This window comes from Podarcis liolepis (assembly GCF_965112155.1).
Source record: "Podarcis liolepis genome assembly, chromosome: 16".
NCBI classification, from domain to species: Eukaryota; Metazoa; Chordata; class Lepidosauria; order Squamata; family Lacertidae; genus Podarcis; species Podarcis liolepis.
The window spans coordinates 3321253-3347768 of NC_139567.1; the positions used below are offsets into that span (position 1 = coordinate 3321253).

A 26516-nucleotide genomic window follows, 5' to 3' on the forward strand; every position below is an offset into this window, starting at 1 on the left:
CACTGAGCAATAGGTTGGCAAAACTACTATCGAAAGGGATCTACTGCATGATCAGTTTCCCGTGGGAAACTTAGTTATGCAACTGATCCAGCAGGCTTCAAGTCCTTGCCCTTCAGCTACACTCTTCTTAAAGTGAGCCATCACAGAGCTGCACACCTGGCACACTTTGACCCATTTCTGTAGCATGTGGGAGACACACTCTGAATAAGGGGTGTGTATTGGGGCAAAGTTATCCAGCATTCTGATGCACTGAGTAGTGATGAGGCCTCATTTGCTCCCTAATTCATTTCCTGTTATTCAGTAGGAGTTTAAGTTCTATGCATAGCCCTTTCCAGTGAAAAGCTAATTAGTCACTACTACTACTACTACTAGCATTTCATAGCCTAAGGCCAGTCTTATGTCTGGGCTGTGGTAAACATACAGGCAAGTCTCTGAAAGTAGTGATTTAATGGATGAACTTTATACCTGGCAGGCATGCTCACACATTATCTATGCAGATATGAATAGTCCTGAAGAAAAAACAATTCTGAATTAAACAGCCTTGGCCTCAACAAACTGTGACCAAAAAACCTTGATTCTTAAAAAAAATATTAAACCAGAGAATCTGGAAGTTCTGAACTCAATAGTTTCATGCAAACTTTGCAAAGATAAATATAGTTACCGTAGTATTTGGCAAGCGGTTGGAAACTAGGCATGCAAGAGAATATGTGTGAGGATAATCCACATCTGTGAATGGTACATATTTTCTTACATTTATATCCCACTTTTCATCTACCATTGAACTGAAGGTGGCATACATGTGACCCATGTGTTTGTTCAGCTCTGCCTGCAGAGATGTGGGTGTGAGTGTGGAGGAAAGCAATAATGTGTGGGACATATGGAACATTTTAACTAGAATGCCCCTAACTCATAGTGTCCAAACAGGAGAATATTATTGTCTTCATCAGTGGCCATTGCACCGGGCTCCACCCTTCTCAGAAGCCTGTGGGGCTGCTGAGGTGAGCAACAACAAATGCAACTAATCCAACAGATTCCCAACATTTGGTGGAACCTTTTTGCTAACGATGACATACCCCACAAGTGTCCTGGTACAACTGAGACATCCTGTTTTTTTTATCATGAGACAACAACGGCCATTTTGGTTGCCATAATCTTGTGTGATTTCATGCTGTGATTTCCCTCCTAAAATGCGCTTTTGGGGGCCGCAAGGCATGATACCCCAAAATGTGTGTTTAGGGGTGTCATACCCAAAAAAGTGCTTTTGAGTGGGGGCAAACCACAGTGCAACCAAAAGATGGGAAGATGACGTGTGGGAAGATGGCGTCCTGGATTTTGGCTTCAAAGTGTTGGAGGGTATGGGAGGAGGAGGAAAAAGGAGGAGAGGAGGAGGAGGAGGAGGAGGAGTAATATGTCTCCAGCACATGCATGATTAACCTTATCATTTAAACCACATGAGCCCTCATAGCAATCACGAAACCATAAAGTAGAATAAAGATCCAACAACAAAATGATCCCAAAACTGAGATCCAAAGCATTTGTCTAACAAATAAATTGTTGATCTAACAACCATTTATAGCCCTAAAGCTTTCTGAAAGTGAAAAGTATTTACCATTCTTCTAAAAGCCAGGAAGGATTAATTTGGCAGGGGATGGAATTCCATATGGTATCTTCATTTTTGGTGCTGATTGTATAAAAGTTTCCCCAGTTGTTATTTTTCACAGGAATGAATATCTGGGGATATTCAGGATAAGTCTGCCCTGAATTGACAATACCCATTTCTCAGCAGTTTTGCCCACCTCAAATTTGACTAATTTGAATTTGTTTACGGCCTAAATTGTAGGCTATGGCTTTTCATGTGCATGGCATGGGAACATAGGATACTGCACCTTATACTGAGTAGCATTCTTTTCCATCTAGCCTGCACCAACTGGCAATGCATTCCAGGACTTCTGACCTACCTGGAGATACCAGGGATTGAACCTGAGACTTTCTGAATGCAGAGCAGATGCTGTGCCGCTGAGCTATGACCTTTCCTCCATGTGGAAATAGATAGTTTTTTGCCATAGTCCACATACAATTTAGTAGCAACTTTGCAATTTTGTGTCTATTTCAGCTTAGGGATAGAAGAGAAATTCAATTTGGTTCACATTTTAATGCAAATACTGTATATCTAATTTGCAGTTCTCAAAATTATGTAAACAGAAATGCAAACAGTCCTTCAAAATTTGCACTTCTCTGAGTTTTGCTATGCAGTTCTCCAATGGAAAAATGTGTATGTTAGGGGAAAGTGTGCACAAAAATGCACGTATTAATTGAAATGACATAATCAAATGCACTCTATTAGAGAAAATTGTTTGCAAAAATGTGTATATTAGGATAAATGCACACAAAAATGCTCACTTGGTCACATTCTTAAAGATATAAAATAAATGGCAAACCGATGCAGAAATGTTGTTGGAATGTTGCAAACTGAATTTATGATTGGGATAGCAGAAACTGAGGAAGACTAAAATTGAAAATTTGGTCCATTCATACTACGGACTGTGGACTTATAATCATCTGGATAAGCTCCATCACTGATTTGTGCTGAACCATTTCTGGAGTCCACTTCTAGACAGGAAAAAAAGTATTTGGCAGTCAGCATACAGAGGTACATTTTCAGGTTTAGGATGGGGTGGCGGAGGCAAGATTCACCACAAGAGATAGTTGTTTGCTTTCAGATAAATTTGATCTGAACATGCCCTCACTCCGCTGTAAGGCAGACTGCTGCCCTCCAGACTTCCTAAATCAGGGATGGGGAACCCGTGGCCCTCCAGATATAGGAGGAGTACAGCTCTCAACATCCCTAACCATGCTGGCTGGGGTTGATGGGAGCTGGAAGGACCACAGGTGCCCCATCTCTCCCTAGATACCTTGTTGGTGTCTCAGGCAAACTTTGGATTTGGATTTACAATCCTTGGATTATGCATGTCCTCACTGGTGATTGTGGGTGGGTGGCAGGGCAGGGTGTGTTCTAGACACAAGAGGCTCTTGGCCTCTGAACAAGGTTGTTGACAGGTTGAACTGAATGGAAAAGTTTGCAAAGAACATGCTCTATAACATGAGAGTGAGTCATCACAATTTCCTCTCTAAGTCACCTGCTCCTTAGCTTTGCATCTTTATAAACCAATGCTTACTCATCCATAAGTCAGTCCTCACTCAACCTCTTTCTGCTGAGCCCACTTTCAACCCAAGCTGGAGGCAGAGGGATTTTCCTTTTCCTGGCCTAGTCACCGAGGCTTCACTCAGATAAGATGGAATTGCTGCTGGTCAGTGGGAAGGCTGATCCAGGATTAGGGAATATAAATTGTTCTTTATGTGGGGACAGCTGTGAAAAAGGTGAAGGCTATGCTAGGGACCATTAGGAAAGTAATTGAAAATAAAACTGAAAATATCACAATGCTGTTATACAAATCTATGGTGTGACCACACTAGAAATACTGTATATTGTTTTGGACACTATGCCTCAAAAAAGATTTTGTAGAGTTGGAAAAGGTTAAGAAAGCCGCAACAAAAATCAAGAGAATGGAGCAACTCCGCTATGAGGAAAAGTTACAACATTTGGAGCTTCTTAGTTAAGAGAAAAGGCAAGTAACCAGATACATGATGCATAAAGTGGAGAAGTGGACAGGGACTCGTCACTCATAATACAAGAATTCAGGGCCATCCAATGAAGCTGAATGTTGAAAGATTCAGGACAAAAAAAAAACCACCCTTCTTCATAGATAAACTATGGCATTTGCTCCCACAAGAAGCAGTGATGGTCACAGATTTGAATGAATTTAAAAGAGGAGTAGCCAAATTCATGGAGGATAAGTCTGTCAGTGACTACTTGACACAAGGACTATGTTCTACATCCACTGTCAAAATCAGTATGCCTCGGAGTGCCAGTTTCTGGGAATTACAGGTGTGGAGAACGCTGTTGCACTTGGGTCTTTCTTGTGGGCATCTGGTTGGCCACTGTGAGAACAGGATGCTAGACAAGATGGGCCATAGGCCAGATCCATAAGGCTCTTCTTACGTTCTTATGGATGGGATTGCTCTCCCATTGAAATACCACATTCACAATTTGAGCTTGCCTCTTGATTTGACTTTGCTCAGGTAGCAGCAGTGTCCAGGAGTGCCTTTCTGTGGCGTTGACTAGCACGCCAGCTGTGCTCTCTCTTGGACAAAGCAGATATGGCCACAGTTATGCATATCTTGCTCACACCCAGCTTAGATTACTGCAGTGCCCACTTTGTGGGGCTGCCTTTGAAATGGGTTTAGATTCTTCAGATGATGCAAGATGCAATGGACAAGGCATTTGACTGTGGATTACTGGGGGGAGGCATATCACTCCAGTAAGTTTCTGGGGACAATTCAGAGTGCTCCCCATGATTAAGAAAGCCCTCATGTTTTGGACCCTGCCTATTGAAAGAACCATCTTCTCCCACATGGCCCTGCCTACCCACTGCATTCATCACTGAAGTCTTTGTTCTGCATTTCTTTGCATTCAGATGGTCAGCTGAATGAGGCATTGGATGGCAAGTCCTCAGAGACGCACTGAGACTGTGGATCTCCTGACGTCAGGAAGCCAGAGGGCTTCCTCTTTTGTGGCCTTCAGCTGCAGTGTGAAGGCATTTCTGTTACTTCAGCTGTTTGTTTTTTCCTCCTTAGTAATATGAATGTTTTCAGTTGTATCAAGTTCTGCCTCTCTGTTCTGATCTGTAGCTTATTTTCTAATATAATATATCTATATTATGAAATAGATATATGTCTTACCTTAGACCACCTGTGATGGACAGCTGAGTCTGGTGATGCAGTGCCTCGGAATTCCACCAGAGGGCTGGAGCCTCTCTCTGATTGGCTACCAAGAGGAGGTAGAGCCAGTGCTTTGGGAGGGAAAATAAAAGGAGCCATTTCTGAGATTCAGATGGGGAGGTGGATTACGAGAGAGCAATTAAGTTTAAAGAACTGAAGTGAAATCACTGGAAATAAGTTGCGCATTTACCATGTATTCTAGAAACCTATAATATATTTAACTGAAGAGTAATAACTTAAAATAAACAACTGAAGTTTAAAAGAAGCTGTGTGTTTACTACTTTGTTTAGAAGCCTGTAATATCCACAAGATTTAGCATAATTATTAATAAGTTAACTGTTCCCTGAAAGACCTTTATCAACTGACACCACCTTTGTTTTATCAACCTTTATAAATCTTTTCTTATTTGGACAACTTCTCCCTGAGTCTCCAAGGATCTAAGTTCACCCTCACACAAAACCCAAAAGATAACCCATGGTGCTTATATATAGGAATCCATCACACCACCTCCAAGGCCTTTATGGCTGGAGAGGCAAAACGTGCATTTTTACAAGTGCCATATAATCTTTGCTGGGGTTTCATCCTTTCGTGTGGCACCAGCACACCTTGGAACTCTGCCTATTTACATCATGCATGTATCCTATTCAAAACTTTTTTTCAGCAAGGTTTTTCAGATATGTACTTTAGTTAGGTATACTAGGGTTTAATATTTTCTGATTTTATCTGCATATTATTTATAACTGTTTTATGTACACCACTTGAAGGTTTTTGTTTCTAATTAAGAGGTTTTTATATATATTTTCTGAATATAAATGAACACCAAAGTACATAAATGAAAAATTCTCTATCACTATCCTAGCACACAAGCGCACACACAGAGATAGGCAAATGCAGCAACAACTATGCAACAAATAGTAATTAAAAGTGGAGTGGCGTGTGACTAGTCCCTATGTAGACCCTCCTTCCCAAGCAGTGTGCTAATTTTGAAATGTTTGCATATAAGTGTGTATACTAGCCCTCCCAAACCAGATATTCTCCAGATGTTTTTGGACACCAACTCCCCTCAGTCACAACCAGCATCATCAATAGTCAGGAATGATGGGAGATGTAGTCAAGGAGCATCTGGAGGATGCCAGGATGGAGGAGGCTGGTATTCATTCATGCTGTGAATGTCACAGAATGTTCAGAAGTATTTTTAATGCTGCAAGGGGAAGAATGAAAGGTGAAAGTCCATGCAGCTGCTGTGAGTTAAGTGGACAAGAATTCCATTACATGGATGCCACAATGGAGAAGGTTTTGTCCAATGTATTGGCTGATTGAGCATGCAAAGTAATATGTAGTGGTCCTTCATGTATAGTGATCTCAAGCTGTTCAGGCTTTCAATGTAATATTGGAACTCTGGCCCATGGGCCAAATTAGACCTGTTACAGGACCTAATTTGGCTTGCAATGTCATTTTCACCAAACCATCCCCACCTGCCCCACACAACTGACACCATATGTGGGGTCGGGCAGGTAAGGACATGGCTGCAGGAAAACAATCAAGAGCTTGAAGTGAACTTCTGGTTGTTCCTATGCAAGTGTGGCTTGCTGAAGGTAATCCCCTCTGTGATCAGGGAGTGCCCATCAGGAACTTTTCAATGCAATTAGCAGAGCTTGCTGTCAACAATCATAGGCTAATTGGTCCTAAGAGCAAACCATCTGGTGATTGACAGGCAGGCAACTGTTTCCACCTGGAAGCAGTTCTCCAACTCTAAAGTAGCACTTTCTGTTGGATTTGAAAATAAATTACAAGCTGATGAATCTAGTAAAATAGGGGAGGAGATGTCACATGATCTAAAAAAAAGCCCTGATCAAAACTTTTGTTGCTACTTTTCCCACCCACTAAGTGTTCAAATTCTTTTCAAAGATGATACTTGTTGAACATGGATCACCATCATCATCTTCAGTACTAATGGGATTTAGACTTCTTTGCTTTTTGAGACATTTTGACTCTTCTGTGTCTCAGTGCTAGGAATATCCTATAGTCTAGATTTCCAAATTGACAAAAGATAAAACATTAAAGGGGGCTTTGTGTTCTAACCATAACCACTTTGTTTACTGGAACACAATGTTTTATTTTGCACTTGTGAAATGTTGCCCTTTCATCCTGGAGTGACACTTGTGAAATGATGTCCTTCCTTCCTAGGTTGAGATTGTTGTGATATGTGTATGCGTAAAAAGGTTATCACATCAAAGTTGCCTTGCACTGGCTTCCCGTTGCTGTAGATTGGCCTTTTCAAACAGCAACAACAGTAGCGTAATACTGTCAAGATCAACTGAAAGACATGAAGTAGGGAGGTGGCTTCCACAAAACTCTTCCACTGGCTGAATGGTAAATAAAACAAGGGGGAGGGAGAAGAGGAGAAGATGCTGGTACGAGAACATGGCCTGAAGGAGCAGAAGGCCACAACCTTGCTGAAAAGTAAGCTGCCTGAAGCAAAGAGGTTGCAATGGAATGTTACACAAACGCTAGCAATGTGGAGCACACTCCATCATACTGAATGCAGTGGGATACTTAAGGGAGTGCAACAGGGGGTGCATGATGCACACAGTGCTCCGCTTCACCCCATCTGTCCCTGCCCAGCAGCTGCACTTGTCAGGTGGGTACTGCTGAGAGTATCATATGTCCCAGAGGTGCTCTTAGCTTGTATTAAAAACTGGGCTCTTATTGTTGCAGCTCCAGCTCTCTGGAATCAATTGCCAGTTGAAATTAGATAGATAGCATCGTGATTTTTCAGCCCCTACTGAATACACACACACCCAAACACACACACGTTTAAGAAGGCTTTCCCTGAGGTGTGAAGAAATTGTTTTATTGCTTTCAGAGTTTGTAAAGATGGTTTGAATGTTTTTAGAGTTTGCTGAAATCATAGAATCTTAGAATTGTTGGGTTGTAAGGGACCATGAGGGTAATCTAGTCCAGCCCCCTGTAATGCAGGAATCCTTCCCAAAAATGTGGAGCTTGAACCCAGCATCCTGAGGTCAAGAGTCTCATCCTTCTGACTGAGTTAACCTGATTGTATTGTTTTTAAGACTTGTGTGTTATTCTGTTTTTATCTTTCACATCGCTTGTATGGCTTTATGTTACAAAGTGGTCTATAAATTACTTGATGTTGATCAGAGGCGCCGAGTTGTGCCCAACATTGTGGGGGCCCGTTGTGCATGCGCAATGCACACCTGTGATGTAGTTTTAATTGCTTCTGATTGTGCATGGATTTTTGCTATACTCTTATTTTTAAAGGCACCATTTGTATAGGTGTTTTCTCTGCTGTGATTATTTTGATAACGCTATACTGCATTTGATGCTTAAGACCCTTGTACAGTAGTCCAAATAAATGAAACTGAAACTGAAACAGAGCATCATTGTGGGAAGTGAAGCGGGGTTAGTCCAGAACACTTTAGTCTCTCAGTTTGCTTTTCACTGGCTCTCACTCAGCTGCTCACCGCCATCATGCAGCCCCAAATGGACAGAAAAGAAGGGTGTTTGTGTGCTCACACATTTTCTGCATGTATGTACCTTGGGTGCAGGATTAGCTGAAATGAACAGACAGGCCCAAACAGCAAGTAGTCTCCTCCAGGCTACATCTTGTTAGCAGGTTGCAAAACTTATGGGAGGATCCTATGCATATTTCCTTGTAAGTAAGTCCCATTGTGTTCAAAGCAGCTTACTCTCAGGTAGGCATGTATAGAATTTGTAGGTTTGTCACTGTTGGAGGCAGTGTGCCCCTGAATACAAGTTGCTAAGAATCACAACTAGGTATAGTGTTGTTGTGTTCAGCTGGTAGGCCACTGTGAGCACAGAATGCTGGACTCGATGGGCCTGATCCTGCAGGGCTCTTCTTATGTTCATTTGTGATGTTGCTGGGTTTTGGTTTTTTTGCTGGCTTCCTTCAAATGGCCAAACCGTTTCCTTCAGCAAGGGAGCAAGGGTGTGTGCATTTGTTATTAAGGCTGTTAAATCAGCCATTTCAAGAAACAAACCATGCAAAAAGAAATTTGTATGGCGAAAAGGTCGTTTAATGGAGCTGGGCTTCATTTCAGTAGGAAATAGGGTCTATGCTGGACAGTTCACTTAAGTTATTATTATTTTATTATTTTTGATTGATATACAGCCCTTCATCTGAAGATCACAGGGCAGTTCACAACATGAATGACAATTAAATCATGTGTGGGAAAGGGAATTTCAGAATAAAGCAAACATTTCTCTCTTTCCTCCTCAATGAAGGGAACTCCCTGAAGGAACTTCCTGGAGTGAAGGACTACGAAGTAGTGTATCCACAAAAAATCCATGCATTGCACAAAAGAGATGTCGGAGGAAGCCAGAACCACAAGGTAAAAAAGAACTGCCTGTTTGGTTGTGTACACACAACAATTCATGGTGCATTTGATGCATCAGACATGTACATGTTTTTTGTGCCTTTCACATAGACTCATAGAATTGTTCAGTTGGAAAGGTTCCTGAGGGTCATCTAGTCCAACCCTCCGGCAATGCAGAATTCTCAACTAAAGCACCAAAGACATGTACCTTCCAACCTCTGCTTGAAAACTTCCAATGAAGCTCCTTATGCAGTCACATCAGTTTCTTTAGATGCCTCCCACTTTTCATTCTTATTGGAATTGTCTGCATTTGTAGCTTCCATATTTAACCTTTAAGAAACTCCCATCCATCTTGAACTCCCTTCTCTTTGAGTTTTTGTGACCATGGGGTCTCACCCAGTAGCTCCTAAAGCTTTTTGAAATCAGTCTTCTTAATGTCCAGAGGGCATGTCTCAGCTTTCTCTTGCCTCTGTGTCATGAAACTCAAAAGGACAAGATCATTTCCTCCCAGGATTTCCAGTACTTCCACTTTGTCAACCAGTTCCTCCCTGTTGGTGAGGTCCAGGTCCAAGATAGATGATCCCATTGTTGCTTCTTCTGCTTTCTGGGAAACGAAGCAACTGAGGCAACACAATAGCATCCTTGTCCAAGTGGCAGACTGCATTCCACCTTCCCTCCCCCCATTTAAATTTTATTTAGCCAATCTATGGATTATGTGGTAAGGGACAAAGTCCAACATAAAATCACATGTTACTCAAGTGTGGATGCACTGAAGTGCACCGTGGGGGTGGTTTTGTGGTTTTCTACATGTTTGGTGCCGTCTATCTCCACCCCTACATCCTTTTTCTCAGCACCTGACCACAATCTGGCCATTTTGTTTCCATCAGCGCAAAGGAAATGATGCATTGTCCATTTCCACTGGCATGTTTACAGTATTTTTTTATTTTTAGAACAGCTGCTTTGTGCAGGACTGCTCTTGTGCAAAACAGCTGCATTGAGAATAGAAGTAAAATTGGCCTTTGCAGGTACAGGAGGGAGGGAGGGAGGGAGACACTTTCTCCAAACACCTCTCCAGCAGATAGTTATTCCCATCCAGACTTGACTATGTTTGCTTGTGTGGGAAACATGCTGCTTATGTTACTCTCCAGTGCACACCACAGCTTCCTGTGTTGGGGGAAGATAGTGTGGAGATCAGAAGCACTGATGCCTCTGCTTGGCTGGCCAGGGCCATGAGGTGGGGTGAAGCAGTCGTGGCAGGCACTGGAAGCCAAAGATCTTGCTGGAAACCCCACTGGTAGCGGGATGCCCATGTGGGCAGCAACTCATTGGCTCTCCAGTGGTGGGACAGGGGCACCTTCCCATTTCACCCCCCCCCCCCTGTTTGTGGCCACAGAGCTAGCAGTCTGAAGAGTGCCTTTGCTAGGCGTTCTTCAGGCTGCTAGCTCTGTAGCCATTGGGCTCAAACATGACACACAATTTTAAACTGCTTTTTTGCGAATCTGGAAAATCAAACAACATGTATTTCAAATATATATATATATATATATATATATATATATATATATATATAGTAATTTCAACATAACTTTTTATCAAAAAACATATCACCCTTAATTTCCCCCCTCCCTATTTTTCCCTCCCCCTCCCCAAAACATAACCCCCTCCCCCCAGACTTCCCTCAGCTCCTCTCTCTAGTTTATCAACATACGTTATTTTCTGCATGTTACAAAACTGTACAGATCCTTAATTTAAATATCCAAATGTTATCAATAAAAAGTTTGTGAATGTTTATTCACACACACACACACACACACACACACACGCCATTTTGCTCATTGTGACACATGAGCAAACTCTGGGTTTGGTCCATGTTCGCTAATGCACTAATCCAGGGACAAAAGCATTTAAAAAAAAAAAGATTTGTGTACAAATGGGCCTCAGGTTTACAGGTTGGGGAAGTAGCAATTGAGGTGGTAGTTAGTAGTAATTGAAATTGTACCTTCCCGGATCTGAGGCCTTACTGTGGCCTTCAAGACGCAAATTAGTGACTTGGGACGAGGTCTTCAATTCAGCAGTATTTATTAGCAGTTGTTGTGATGCTATAGCAGTTTTCCTTTGTTTGCCTGTCCCCCGCAAAACCCCCCACCTCTAATCAACAGCTACTCATCCACCCTTTTCAAATGCAGGCCAAGTATGAAGATGCTGCAGACTATGAAATGAGAGTGAATGGAGAGAAGGTGGTCCTTCACCTCGAAAGAAACAAGTAAGTTAGAATAAGGTTACCAGACGTCCCATACAAAATCCATTGAAGCTGAAAAGTGTCCCCGGATTCATTGAAAAAAAATCTGGTAACCTTAAATTACAACTGCAGTTTTCTTAACATATTCAAAGTGACAACGTGGCAGAAAATAATGGAGGTTATAAGGAGCACATTCCTGTGGCGATATTCTTTCCCCACAGTTATTATGTTTGGGAGAGGCCTCAGTCACAGTCAGGGTTAAGTTAGACATTGGAAGAGATATGGAAATGCTTCTATAAGAAACATAGAACCAGTGGTGCCACTTCCGGTCTCTGTTCTTTCTTTCTTTCTTTCTTTCTTTCTTTCTTTCTTTCTTTCTTTCTTTCTTTCTTTCTTTCTTTTTCACAACATATAGCAGCAACATGGAGGGGTGAATGTGTTCCCATATGACACAAAGCACATGCAAATTTTATGCAACAATGTGCTTTCTTTTGTGAACAGTTCAGAGTGCCCATAAAGTATACCTGCCCCCCAAATGCCTGCTGGGTTTGGAAACACTGTTTTGAAACACTGACCGGTTTCCTATGGAAGTCACCACTTGCCGGTTGCTGAAATTCTTGCAAAGAACACTGGACTGGTCATTGGTTTGATCCAGAAAAACATTTTTCATGTTTTTAAGAAATAATGCATACTCTAGAGCAGTGAATGAAGGTCCTTTACTATAGTGGTTCGTACACTTGCTGGAAACAGGCAGTGGCAGAAGGCAGCAGGACTCACATGTCCTCCCAACAGCTGAGTCTCTGATGCTTACTGGGAAGGAGAGGGAGAGGAGGGGAGCTGGCACAAGGCCAACCCACCAGCAGAGCCATAGGCTAAGTGATCTTGCGCCACTGGCAGAACCGTCCAGATTGCGCCCCCTAGCCCTGGACAAATTAGCTCTTCTTTCTGCCTCTTCTCCAACACCCCCTCCACCCATTCAATTCACCCTCTATTAAAAATCATTTATTATGAGGTAATAATCGGTATTTTCCTGCCAACCTAGCAGTTCGAAAGCACGTCAAAGTGCAAGTAGATAAACAGGTACCACTCTGGCGGGAAGGTAAACGGCGTTTCCGTGCGCTGCCCTGGTTTGCCAGAAGCGGCTCAGTCATGCTGGCCACATGACCCGGAAGCTGTACGCCGGCTCCCTTGGCCAATAAAGCGAGATGAGCGCCGCAACCCCAGAGTCGGCCATGACTAGACCTAATGGTCAGGGGTCTCTTTACCTTTGATAATTGATATTTATATTTATGGACATATTTTTAAGCTGATTTTGCGCCCTCCCCCCATTGCCTGTGCCCCTCGCCACCCCCTAGCTACGGCCCTGCCCACCAGCCAGGACCACAATGCTCAACAGTGCATTTGCACCACACCTCCCCCCCATCGCAATGCTCCGTCTCTCTTTCCTGGTAAACATACCTGTAGGTGACCCAGCTGCTGGGAAGTTAGGTAAGCACCCCCACTGCCCCAGGCCATGCATTCCTGGCAGTGGTAGCTGTTGCCCATTGGGACTGGTAGAGCAGAAGGCAGAGCAGCTAACAACAGGTGGAGCCAGAGCGAATGACAGGCGGAATCAACTAATTCTGGGTTTGTTCCCATCCTCCTTCCTGTTGTATTCTACTAGGGCAACCCTGTGACAAAGGAGGAAGGTGCCAGTCAGGGCCACCCCATGAACTGGCTGTAAATGAGGAGTTTGGCAAGTGAGAGCTTGGTGGGGCAGCGCCCCATTTGTCCTACTGGGCCAGCCTGCAGTGATGTCTGGAAACAGTTAAACAAAACATGCCCCCAAAGAAGTATTCTGAAACAAGACTACCCCAAAATAAATATTTCCAAACACCTGGAGTTTCTTCTGCACCACTCTCTTACTAGTGGTGGCCTTTGGTCTGCTTGAGCTGACAGCCTCTTATTTTTTAAAATTCTTTTTCGCTTTTAAGTTGTTTTTAATTTTTTAGGATTTTATTGTTTTGTTTTTCAATTGTAAGCCACTGTGATGTATCTTTATGTCACAGTGGTATATAATTTTTTAAAATAAAAATATTCTTTTGACTGAGTTCCAACACACAAACGCCCTCTACCTCACTCAGCGTGGCTAGGATTTAAAACTGCACATGTGGCCTTGTTATGCATGCATGCATGCATGCGTTGCGTGTCGAGGTCCCCAGGGCCACCCCAAATAACTCACACATCACACCAAAATTTTAGTTTAAGGTCTTGGCATAATTTTGGCCACAACTTTATTAAAATACAAACATGTGAGTGGTTGCTTAGGCATTGGTTGCGACTAGCTGCCCCCACCATGGGGGACAGTCTGACATTCCGCACGCATGCGAAAGTCAGAAAAGGGGAATACACTTGGGGGTAGCTACGGAGCAGGGAACCTGCCCTCAGCCCACCCCAAATGCAGCCAGGGGCTCTTGCAGTGGCCCAAGCCCCCTTGACAGGGTGGACAAGCAATAGTTAGCCCCCGATTCCTTTAACGGAATCCCTTGCAGCAGCAGCATTAGAGGGGCAGGCACAGCCAATCCATGCCCCTCAACCAACCAAACCATAAACCAATGCCTAACCGCAACCTTACAAGTTGTGACGATTTGCTACGCAGTAGGCAAAAAACCAACTGGCCCCAGCCAATCAGCCAGATGGACAAAATTCCTACCGGGCCCCTGCCCCAAGAGCAGACGACCCCATGACAGGCATAGCAAGGTCAAAGCGAACAACCCTATTCTAGAGAGGGAGGGATGGGCAATCCGATGCACGGGCAAAAAGAGGAAGCCCTAGCCTCGTGCAAGGAGTTTTAGCATTTCTGGCTGTCAATCAACAAATGGCAACATTAACTTCATCCCAACAACAAGGGAAGCCCCAATCGTATCAGTGGCCAACGATCAATTAGCCCGCCCCACAACTTTGGAGTGTCCTGGCGGCCCCAACTGCAACACGTTCTCTCCATGAAGGAGAACACGCTTTGTAGGCCAAACCCATGTTGTATGCATGCCATTGCAGGCCTAGACCTTGATGCCTCCAGGAGCTCAGGAGCATCAGCTGCATAGCAAATACAGGAAGGATTCTAAAGGGCTCCAATGGTATTTGCTGGTAGTGGCAGGCAGCCAATCCCTGCTGTGATAGGGCCAATGTTGTGATTCGCTAGTGGCAGCATAAGGCAACCTATCACAGGCGGCGCAGGGGGTGTGTTGCCGGGCTGGCTTAAGGTGTCTATATACTGGCTTGAGTGCCCCTGTTTGTCATTCTTGTTCCTGCTGCTTCAATAAATTCTTTTGAGCTGAACCCAGGGCTTGGGTCATGCATGAACCCACCTACACTTCAGCCTTGTATAAAGAAACCCTAGCAATTTGCATATTGTTTTCTAAGAGCCTTTTAAAAATGTTGACCCTGCATCCGAGTTGATATATTATACAGGCAAGGCATAAGAGGAAATGGCCAAGAAATATTCCAGATATTTTTCTTTCAAACTGATCCATTGGCAGCATAGCGTTTTAGTCTTGTTAAGGGTGAGGAGTGCTCAGCTTGAACTATAAATCAAGATATTAATAAAGATAATCTTCAATAGAATTGCCACTTGGCCAGTTTCTGCATAATAACTAACCAGCTCAGCCGGTTTGTCTCTCTGTCTCTCCTCCTCCCTGCTACTGGCCTGGCCTGGCCTGGGTTTTCTTTTTATTAGCTTGTTTCAGTACTGGACAGTAGGCATGCATTAAAATGAAATTATTTCCCACCTGCACTAATGACCTGTGGCAACAGCCTGATTTGCTCTGCTAAAGAGGAACCACCTGCAATCAGTTTTTCCACTACAATATAACTGATAAATGTTGGGAGTATGCACAGGCCCCGAGATTCACTTTACATTTGTGCATTTTAAAAAATTCCAGTTGATTTCTGAGTCTCTCTTTGTACTCCCTCGATTTGCATTTCACATCCTGTGTAAAACAAAGCCCTGTACTTCTCCCATTTATTATACAGTAGCACCTCGGCTTACATTACCCTCGGGTAACGTAAACTTCAGGTTGCGAAAGCAGCAACCCCGGAAGTGTTTCGCTGCGCATGCATGCCTAGAAGTGCTCTACCGTGCTGCGCACATGCGCACAAGCAGCCTGCCACCGCATGCACAAAAGCGAACCCTCCACTTGCGGAAACGTCAGGATCCGACCGGAGCTCTGGAACGGATCCTGTCCGCAACCAGAGGTACCACTGTTATGGGGAATAAAATAGCAGCTCTTTCCCCTTGAAGCCAAAATGGATTAACTCTAGCAGCCAGAGTACCTCCAGAGTGGATTAAGTTTGCCAAATTGTAGACAAATAGGTCCAGACTTATTGTGGAAATACAGTGGTTCCTTGGTTTTGAGCATCTCGGAGGTCGAATGTTTCAGTTTTCAAACACCGAAAACCCAGAAGTAAAAGCTTCCGTTTTCAAATGCACCTCTGAAATGAACGGCTTATGCTGAGTGCTTCTCAATTTTCTCAATTAAATTTGCAGACCGCCCTTTGTGCCTCAGTTTTCAAACATTTTAGAAGTCAAATGGTCTTCTGGAATGGATTACGTTTGAAAACCGAGGTACCATTGTGAAAGGAAATTCACTTTTCTCTTTGCTGAGGCTAAGCAGGTCTGGGACTAGTTAGTGCCTGGGAGTAACATGAACACCATCTTGGGTTCCATGATGGATGGAAGACACACCCACACCCACACCCCTTTTCTCTTCCTATGATAGGCTCATCTCCACCGTGTTGCGTGTGAGCACTTATGTGCCTTCAGAGGTATTCCTTGGCAGTAGGCAGACCCAGTGAAACTGGTCCTACCTGCACTATACATTTAAAGCAGCATCATGTCACTTGAAACAGTCGCGGTTCCCCCACTGTAGTTTGTTAAGACAGCTGAGAGTTGTTAGGAGGCCCCTATGCCCCTCACTGAGTTCTCTGGGAAGAGGGCTTGAATATTAAACCATTCTGGGAATTGTAGTTCTGTGGGGGCAATAAGGGTTTCTTAACAACTCTCAGCACCCTTAACAAGCTATACTTCCTGGTATTCTTTGTGGCAAGCCATGGCTGTTTAAAGGTGCATAATACTGCTTTAAATGCACAGTGCAGGTGGGGCCTAGATTGTGGCATGTTCTTGGTTGTGGGGTGTGTGTGTGTGTGTGTGTGTGTGTGTGTGTGTGTGGTGTCAACAACTGTTCCTTCAGTTTGCAGATTTGCCCATGACCGCCCCCTCCCCAGTTGGCAGCCCCTTGATCAAAGGAATCAAGATTTGTGTGCTTTGTAAACACTGTTGATCCCCTTTCCTTTTGTTTAAAAATATGTACCGTGGAGAAGCTTAAGTGCCTCCCCTCCCCTTTGATATCCTACTCTGAATCTAAAAATAGACATACAATGCCATTGGGGAAATATAATTGTAGGCTTATTATGCAATTATCTCTGGCCCAACTTAATTTTCATCTTGAATAACAAACCCATTGTATTCTTTGCAGGGATCTTCTTTCCAAAGACTACACTGAGACCCATTACTCCCCTGATGGCAGAGAAATTACAACAAGCCCAGATGTTGAGGTAAAGGCCAGAGCATCTCGTTGTAAATGTCGTGAGAAGGGCGGGTTGGGGTGCACGGCTATAAGTGCGACTCTCAAAGAAAGGTGGCTTGCAAATGCATGAGGATCCACTGAGCTAGACCAGGGATGGATGGATGGATCAGTCTATTTCTGACCCACCTCATTTTTGCACCTCATTTTCATCACTCTCCCACTCCCTCCCAGTTTGCCCAGCAGCCCTGCTAGTGGGAGGGCGCATACACAGCACCACCCCTCTCAGCTGGTTGCTCCTTTGACAGATGCTGTTTTTATGTCCTCACTTGACACTACTGCTGAGTGGATGCAGCTGACCGATTAACCATTCATTTTTGTCATATCTCTGCATTTGATGTATGGTGCAGTTCTCTTTTATCACTTGGGACGATGACAAAGCCCAAAGATGTTATCATGGTGCACCCAATGTGTGGTGGAATTCTCCTTACATGTAACTTCTGTGTGCCATTGTTTGTTTGTTTGATTGTATATCTGAGCAAACCTAAACACAGATATACCTATAGATCTCAGGGTGGTTCACAACCTAAAATGTTGCATGTAATTTGTGTTTTGTGGCTAGTGCTTTAATGATGGCTGTGGGGTGTGAGCGCATTGTTCCCATGTGGGCACCAGTGAACATTTGAAAGCATCTCATGCAGGTGATGCAGCATATCTGTTTTCTGTTGCTACCTGTTCAGGGTAGGACTGAACCAATAGGTTAAAATTACAAGAAAGGGGATTTCAGCTAGACCAAGCATGTCCAAAGTCCATTTTGGTGCCCTAATCCAGCCCCTGTGGCAGTTTATTTCCTGTTTATAATCTTAAAAAAGCTCAACAACTCCAACCCTAAAAAAAGCCCAACAACTTCAATCCTAAAAAAGGTCAATAACTTTGGTTGGCCCTTCGGTCGGCCCCCACAGTCCTTCACTTCATCAAATCTGGCCCTCTTTGAAAAATGTTTGGACACCACTAAGCTAGACATTAGGAAGGCCTTCCTGATGGCATGAGCATTTTACAGTGGAACAGATTGCCTTGGAAAATGATGGACTCCCTGGTTTTTTTTAGTTGGCAGATAGATGGCTATTGTAGCAGTGGATTTCCTGTATTAGCAGTGGGTTGAACTAGATGAGCTCTGAGATCCCTTTGACCTCTGTGATTCTGTGCTTTGAAATGGTATCAATGTGTGGGCGAATGGCATGTCTGAGGGTTCATTCTGCAGATCTTGTTGTGTAGCCGTATTGTTGACCTCCAGGAAGGCAAGTTTGGTGGGAAGAACGGCTTGTAACCTGAACAGAATGTCCCACAGTCCCTCCGCTTTGATTGCCTGCCCTTCCCCAGAACTTGTTAGTTTCTCTCAGAGACGGTTTGCAGTCAGCTGTGCTCTCAGTGGACTGATCTTCTGTTCTTCCAAATAGCTATGGAGTTATGAGCTGTAACAGCACATTTGTTTGAAAGTCAGTGTAACCAACATCTTTTATCATTTGCTTTCTGTCTGTGATGTTTCTCTTTGTTATCAACATTAGCTTTAGAACAGTTTTGACCCAGCTCTGTTTGAGGGCAAGTATTGGCATACAATATCTTACTCATAATCAGCACTGTATTTGGTACTGTTTAATTTTAATTTCTGTGAGAAAACTTTTTTAATCTTTGATGTGAACTGTGGGTACATGCCAGCTTGTGTTTGTCTTTTAAACTCCACATTGCAGAAGCTCAATAAAAATGCCTTGATGTGCATCTGCATGAAAATGCTGAGTCAATAGCAGTACAATCCTAGGCATGTCTATTCAGAAATAAGCACCACTGACTTTAATGGGACTTACTTCCAGGTAAGTATGTAGAGGGTTGCAGCATCATTCAATTTACTACAAAGGTCTTGCAATGCAACAAAGAAGGCATTTGCACACCAGAAGTGAAACCCAAAGACCTTGAATTCGCACTGCCTCTCATTGTCTTTCCAATCCCTCCCTTCTCCCTCGTAAGTACCCTTTGGCTCACACATAATGCTAAGTCATGGTTTGTTAAAGTATGGTTTCATAGACCATGACTTAGTGTTATGTGAGACTTCTGCTGGCTGGCTGAACTATGGTTTGTTTACTGCCAAGAAACCTGAAGTGTTTGTTGTTGACTTACAAACCTTGGGTTCTAGTCAATTAACTTTTACTCAGAGCAGACCTATTGAAATTAATACTCATTCCAAACTTTGGTACATTGATGTAAATGCGCCTACTCTGAATCAATGTTAGTGGCACACAACCATTTGATTTAACTGTGTCACATGTGAAATCAGCGCCTTTCTTTAATCATGGTTTGGATGGTCACCAAGCTGCAAAGCAAAAGTAGTTTTTTAAAATCTGCACTCAGCTAGATTGGTGAAGAAAAACTGTTTTATATGCGTTGTATATGTGATATAACACTGCAACACTAGATGGCACTGTGGAGTCCTGTCTTTCCCTACCAGATTTCCCTGTATGAGTTTACAACGCGTTTAACTCAATCGCTTCTTTGACGTGTCTAGATCCAGCCTCTGTGGGACAACTCATAGTTAACACATAGTTTGTTAAACAAACCATGGCTTAATGGTATGTGCAAACTAGGTCAGTATAGGTTTCTTCTGGATGAGATCTCCTTCAAGTGTAATTTTTACTACTGTTTTTCTCTGGGGGAAAAGATCCCATTTCTGAAATGTATACAGTGGTACCTCGGGTTAAGAACTTAATTTGTTGCAGAAGTCTGTTCTTAACCTGAAACTGTTCTTAACCTGAGGTACCACTTTAGCTAATGGGGCCTCCCACTGCCACCATGCCGCCAGACAACGATTTCTGTTCTCATCCTGAAGCAAAAGTTCTTAACCCGAGATAATATTTCTGGGTTAGCGGAGTCTTTAACCTGAAGCGTCTGTAACCTGAAGGGTCTGTAACCCGAGGTACCACTGTATGTTGTGGGCTTCATGTCCTGCCTTCTTATGTTCCTATTGCCTTTAATAAGTCCTGCTTGTGAACTTCCCAGAGGACTGTGGACTAGAGGGATCTTTAGTTTGATTCAGGAGGGCTCTTCTTATTTTCTTATGTTTGATTTCAGAAGGTGCCACTGCTGAGCAAACATAAATACAGATTTACAATTCACACCACAAAAGGATTAGAGATTAGTGCGCACTAAGTATAGGTCTGACTACAACAGAGTTATTGCCTCAAATGTTTGCCTTTAAGTAGAACTAGCTGAGAGCTGTTCTAAGCCATTGATGGAGCGAACATATGTACGTAACAGGCGGAAACATAGGAAGCACATGGCCACAGACAAATGATGTGAAGGTACACCATGGAACAACCTTGCTGAACCTAAGTAGCTTTGGATCTTTCTAAAACCTGCATGAGAGAGTGCCTAGAAATGCTCTGCATACAGAGTTAGACCCAAAATGACCCATACTGAGCCACAAGACTGTGTGACTTCCAGCGTTTGGCTTCATTGGATGGTTCTAGTATTGCGAGAGACGGAGGGGAATGTCTCCTGCACACCAAACATAATCTTGTACACCTCTATCACCTCCCACACTTGCTCACCTTTCCCCCATAAATGAAGCCCTCGCCAACTCATATAGTTATTTCCCTATCCCCTATCAGATTACACTAATTTGTGTAACTATCTGGAACAAACCTTTTCTCATAAAAGAAATATTTGTCCTGCTCAGAGGTTGATGGGTGTCACCTGCACCTTCTAGAATTCCCAGAGAAAAAAAGGCATGGAGCTGCTTGAGTCACATGCCTTAAGAAAATGGAGATATTCATTTCCAAAGGTTATACCTCAGCAGGCATCCCTCACAGCAGATGTTTTACAGGTTATTCCAGATGCTTTCCTTGGACCATGATAATGAGTTACTCAGTTATAGGCACAAAAGCAGTCACTGTGTCAAGTTCCCTGAGAATAAATAACTAACTGCATGTTCTAGCAGTTCCTGTTTCCAGCATGTGAAACTGGTTGTTTTTAGCCTTGTGTTCACTGTCATGTTTCCTACAATGAACAACTCTAATAATACACTAAAAAGGTTTTTTTAAAAAATATAAACTATTATATGGTCAAAATCAAACCAGATTTTATTTAACTGCATTTAGGGTATAATCCTGTGCCTCCTGGGAAGGCATTTCAGCAGCTATAGGATAGAGCAGATCTCCCTCACCTCGGGTTGGGGGAGAAATCCAATTCAATTTCCAATTAAAGGTGAATCTACTTATTTTTATTTAATTTTATTTATTAAATTTATATACTGCCCTTCATCCAAAGATCTCGGGGGGGGGGGGGGTTCAAAAGATAAAAATACAAAAAGAAAAGGACAAATAAATAGTTAGAATAAAAACAAAACAATACCAACACATTTTAGAATATTAATCAGCCAAAGGCCTGGTCGACAGGGGCGTACAAAGGGGTGTGTGGTGGGGGCGGTTCGCCCCGGGTGCCAGCCCAGAGGGGGGTGACAAAATCCTCCCTGGGCAGATCACGCTGCCTCGCCGCGATTGGCCCCCCACTGGGAGGATCGCACCACCGCACCGCGATTGGACCCCCACTGGGAGGATCACACCACTGCGCTGCGATCGGATCCCCCCCTTGGGCGGATCGCCCCACCCCATGGGTGGATCGCCATGCCCCGCTGCTCTGGGTGCAGGAGCAGCTAGCTCCGCCACTACTGGTTGAAAAAGAATGTTTTTACCTGGTGCCTAAAGATGCATACCATCCATTGGCGGGGGGGGGGGGAGTGGGACACCTGTGCACTCTTTCTGTCCCCCCCCCATCCGCATGGTCTTTCTCCCACCCCACCCTGCCCAAGCCGTATGCTCTGTTTGCCACCACCCCAACTCCTGATCCGTATGCTCTTTCTCCAACCACCCCACCCAATCCGCACATTCTTCCCGCTGCCCAATCTTCGTGCCACAACGGCCTCCTCTCACCACAGCCTCACCTTGGCCGGCTCTTTCTCTGCTGCCACTGCTGCCACATCTAGGGCCTGGCCTTCTTGTGGCCTGCTTGGCTTCTCTGCAGCCACCAGAAAAGGTGCACCTGCGTCCGGAAGTGTGCTTCCAAATGTGCTGCACCCAGTTCTGAGAATATGGCGGCACAACAGCAGTGGTGGCTGCCCCAACCACTCCGGAGGAGGAGGTGGTGGTGGTGAGGCAGCAAAAGTGGGATAGCAGGGTGGCTTTTGAGAATTTCTGATGTCCCACTTAATTCAGGGCACTTGAGTGATGAGAAGATGTATAATGAAGGTGCCAGACAAAACTTCCTGGGGAGAGCATTCCACAAATGGGGAGCCACTGCAGGGAAGGCCCATTCTCATGTTGCCCCCCTCCGGACCTCTTGTGCAGGAGGTACACACAGAAGGACCTCAGAGGACAGTGGCTGGTTTATATGGGTAGAGGTGGTTCTTGAGGTATTGCAGACTTCAGCCATTTCCAAAACAATATGCATGCCAAAATGCAGCTATCCGTTGCAGTTTGCACTTATTGGAATTTTGCAATGCAGCTCTCTAGCCAAATAATAATAATAATAATAATAATAATAATAATAATAATAATAATAATAATTATCAATACCCTGCCCTCCCCAGGGTTAGCTCAGGGTGGCTAACAACCACTAATAAAAATGGGTTGAATGAATACAACTTAAAAACAAGATTAAAATACATGCTGGCATTGGGGCTAGAACCTGCCACTGCTGCTGCTTTGCAACCAAGTAAGGGATGCTTTGGTGGGAGTGGGGTGGCAAGGCAGGGTGGCACTTCCCATTTCACCTGATGCACCCCCCTGCCATCCTGTTGTCCTGGTGGCCAGCCAGATTTCTTATGGGGATGATGCATGCAGGATCTGAGCATAACTGTGCTCTCCCTGTAATGTTTCTGCATCCAACAGTGAAGGTAAAGGGTAAAGGTAAAGGGACCCCTGACTGTTAAGTCCAGTTGCGGACGACTCTGGGGTTGCGCACTCATCTCGCTCTATTGGCCAAGGGAGCCGGCGTTTGTCCACAGACAGCTTCTGGGTCATGTGGCCAGCATGACTAAGCCGCTACTGGCGAACCAGAGCAGCGCACGGAAACGCCATTTACCTTCCTGCCAGAGCGGTACCTATTTATCTGCTTGCACTTTGACGTGCTTTCAAACTGCTAGGTTGGCAGGAGCAGGGACTGAGCAACGGGAGCTCACCCCGTCACAGGGATTCGAACTGCCAACCTTCTGATTGGCAAGTCCTAGGCTCTGTGGTTTAACCCACAGCACCACCTGCGTCCCAATGAAGTCCCATTGAAGGTGGAACAACACAATTGTGGCCTTGTGCTTTCCCCTTTAATAGGAATCAGTGGGAGGGAATTGGAACAGAGCAGAACAAGTAAGCACTGGAAAAACCATGCAGATGCCAACTTTTGCTGTGGCAGGCTTGGATACCGTGGTTCCTCCACCACAGATCCTCACGGATTGTCTTGCCATTGTTTCTGATGGTAGGTCATGGGGAGGGAGTATAGCTTAGGGACAGATGACACGTTTAGCATGCTAAAAATCCTTGGTTCAATTCCTGGCATCTCTGGAATGAATGATGAAGTCTATCTTACTAATGCCATAGGGTAGGCCTGATTTGCTGACAAAGTTTTTATGACAGCTTCCAGCAAATGTATAAAGCAGAACGGCAAGCATTTTAAAAAATATTGCCTAAATATTAGACAGGATGAACAATAGTGAGCAAAGAACTCTTACTGGCATTGTCTATGAATTAGGGATTACAGGAATGTGGAAAATTCCCTGTGGCAATGTTGTACATGTTTTGTCTTTCTGTTCATTAAGTAAGAATTACACGTGACAAGTTCTCTATTTTTAACTATTGTCTTAACTGTGGTCAGCAAAGTTCTTCTTTGACATCCTCACATGATGCGCAGTCAAGCTGCTGTTGAGCCAGATATGCTGTAGGGAGCAAAAGACTGCTGTTCACTGGATGGCAGCTATTGTGGGATAATGTGAGGTCTTTGACTGGGCCAGCATTTGTTGCTGCTGACACTAGCGATGTGTAAAACCTGCCCTTAAATTCTGTGGCTGTTCCAGCCTTTTTGCATACTTGCATTGCACTTTACAAAGACTTTTTAGGGGAAATTGGTGCTTCACAATTCAGTCACAATGCATTTAGAGGATTACATTCTTCCACATGAATCTGTTTACCCACTAGCTTGATAGACCTTTCTCCAGGTGCTCCTAACTTTGGAGTTTAGGCAAGTGGCCAGCAGGGAGAGGGGGCCTCTTCACTGGGCCTAGTGACCTTTTGGGTCACCTCCAAACATCAACTTTCAGCAGGGAGGGGAAAGAACTCTGATGTTGTGTGAAGTTTGCAGTTGCCCTTACTTCCTCTGCAAGAAGATCAAAGGGAAATATCTCCAGACTTTAGTACTTTGCAAAAATCTGGAAAAAGTAACCCATGCATTTTGCAATTGCTATTGCAATTGCATCCCAAATATGACATGCATGTCTTCTGACGTTTGAGGCATTTAGATAGTTGTTAGGCAGGGTGTGCAGCTCTGATATCCATTGCATTTACCGGTATTTGCATTCTTATGCTGGGATCACTGAGTTCTTTTTGCTTTACACACAGTCAGGAGAGAATAAGAGTGTTGGAGAACTTTCTTTTACAACTTTGTAAAAACAACAACAACAACAACAACAACAACAACACATTTTCTCCATAGAGAAAATAGTGAGAAGAGTTGTAAAAAAAATTTTTTTAAATGAATATATATCTTTGCTGACATTCTAAGTATTGGTGTTGACCTTTAAAGTCCTAAATTGCTTCAGCTCTGTATATCTGAAGAAGTATCTCCACCACCATTGTTCAGTCCAGACACTGAGCTTCATCTCTGAGGGCCTTCTGGAAGTTCCCTCACTGAGAGAAGTGAAGTTACAGGGAACCAGACAGAGGGCCTATTCTGTAGCTTCACCCGCCTTACAGAATGTCGTCCCATTAGATGTCAAATAAATAAACAATTTTATGACTTTCTATGGACATCTGAAAGCAGACCTGTATCCAGAAGCTTTTAATGTTTGATGTTTTCTTAATCTGTTGGAAGCATTCTTCTTCTTCTTCTTCTTCTTCTTCTTCTTCTTCTTCTTCTTCTTCTTCTTCTTCTTGAAATAGCTTTGTGTGTATTTGTGTTAAGGGTGTGTGATTATGAGGCAGTCCAGCCCTTTCCACTTTTGCATCTGCCCCTGACAGTTTTCCACTGGAGTAATGCAGCCCTTGGTTTGAAAAGGTCCTCCATCCCTACACTATACAATCCTGGCTCAGTTGTACAATGCTGTTCCTGCTCATGTCCTTCCTCTCCTTCCTGCCACCTCCCAGATACTTGTCCACAACAGCATACTGTATGTGTGCTTTTCACAGCAGGAGTGCAAAATTGCAGATATTCATGGCTATCATGTCATGTCATATTATGTCATCATATGATATAATGTAGCTTCCCATCATACTATGCCATATATGTCATGACTTTTTAGATTGCTTTGGCAAAAGTCAGTGGAAGTTAATGGGAGGCTTTCACACATTTTACTGGGTGTATAAGGAGGCTTCTTTAGATGTAAAAACAAAGAAAATGGCAGCCCTATGCCAACAGGGCATGCAGATAAGTGGTGGGAAATCTGAACCAGCTGGATCTGCCAGTTTTAAAGCTGCTTTGTGGTTAGCAGCCAGCCAGTAATTCCCTTGGACCCTGGGTGATTAAGCTTCCTGTTTTTAGAGGGTAGAACTCTAACCCATGGCTTCAAGTTACAAGAAAGGATATTCTGACTAAACATGTATGCTCCCAGTACGTTTCCGAGCACAAGTCAAAGTGCTGGTGTTGACCTTTAAAGCCCTAAACGGCCTCAGTCCAGTATACCTGAAGGAGCGTCTCCACCCCCATCGTTCTGCCCGGATGCTGAGGTCTGGCGCCGAAGGCCTTCTGGTGGTTCTCTCATTGCGAGAAGCAAAGCTACAGGGAACCAGGCAAAGGGCCTTCTTGGTTGTGGCGCCCACCCTGTGGAACACCCTCCCATCAGATGTCAAAGAGATAAACAACTACCTGACATTCAGAAGACATCTGAAGTCAGCCCTGTTTAGGGAAGTTTTTAATGTGTGACATTTTAGTGTATTTTTGGTCTTTGTTGGATGCCGCCCAGAGTGGCTGGGGAAACCCAGTCAGATGGGCGGGATACAAATATATTATTATTATTATTATTATTATTATTATTATTATTATTATTAGGAAAAAAACTTTATGAGGGTGAGAGCTGTTAAAAAAACCGAAAAAACAGTGTAATGGTCTCCCGCGGGAGTTTGTGGACCCTCCTTCCTTGGAGGTTTTTATGCAGAGGTTGGATGGCCATCTGTCAGGGATACTTTAGCTCAGATTCCTGTATTGAAGGGGGTTGGGCTAGATGACCCTTGGGGTACCTTCCAACTCTACAGTTCTATGAGTCTATCAGTG

General features: G+C 43.8%; 1 protein-coding gene across 1 annotated transcript in view; it reads left to right on the forward strand.

Moving 5' to 3' along the window:
• The window catches only part of ADAM28 (ADAM metallopeptidase domain 28), a 73012-nt gene that overhangs the window by 6381 nt on the left and 40115 nt on the right, over nucleotides 1-26516 (forward strand). The window contains exons 2-4 of the mRNA XM_083480430.1: nucleotides 9106-9212; nucleotides 11384-11460; nucleotides 16950-17028. Of these exons, the coding sequence (XP_083336556.1) occupies nucleotides 9106-9212; nucleotides 11384-11460; nucleotides 16950-17028 (263 nt within the window). The remainder of the gene's footprint in view (nucleotides 1-9105; nucleotides 9213-11383; nucleotides 11461-16949; nucleotides 17029-26516) is intronic.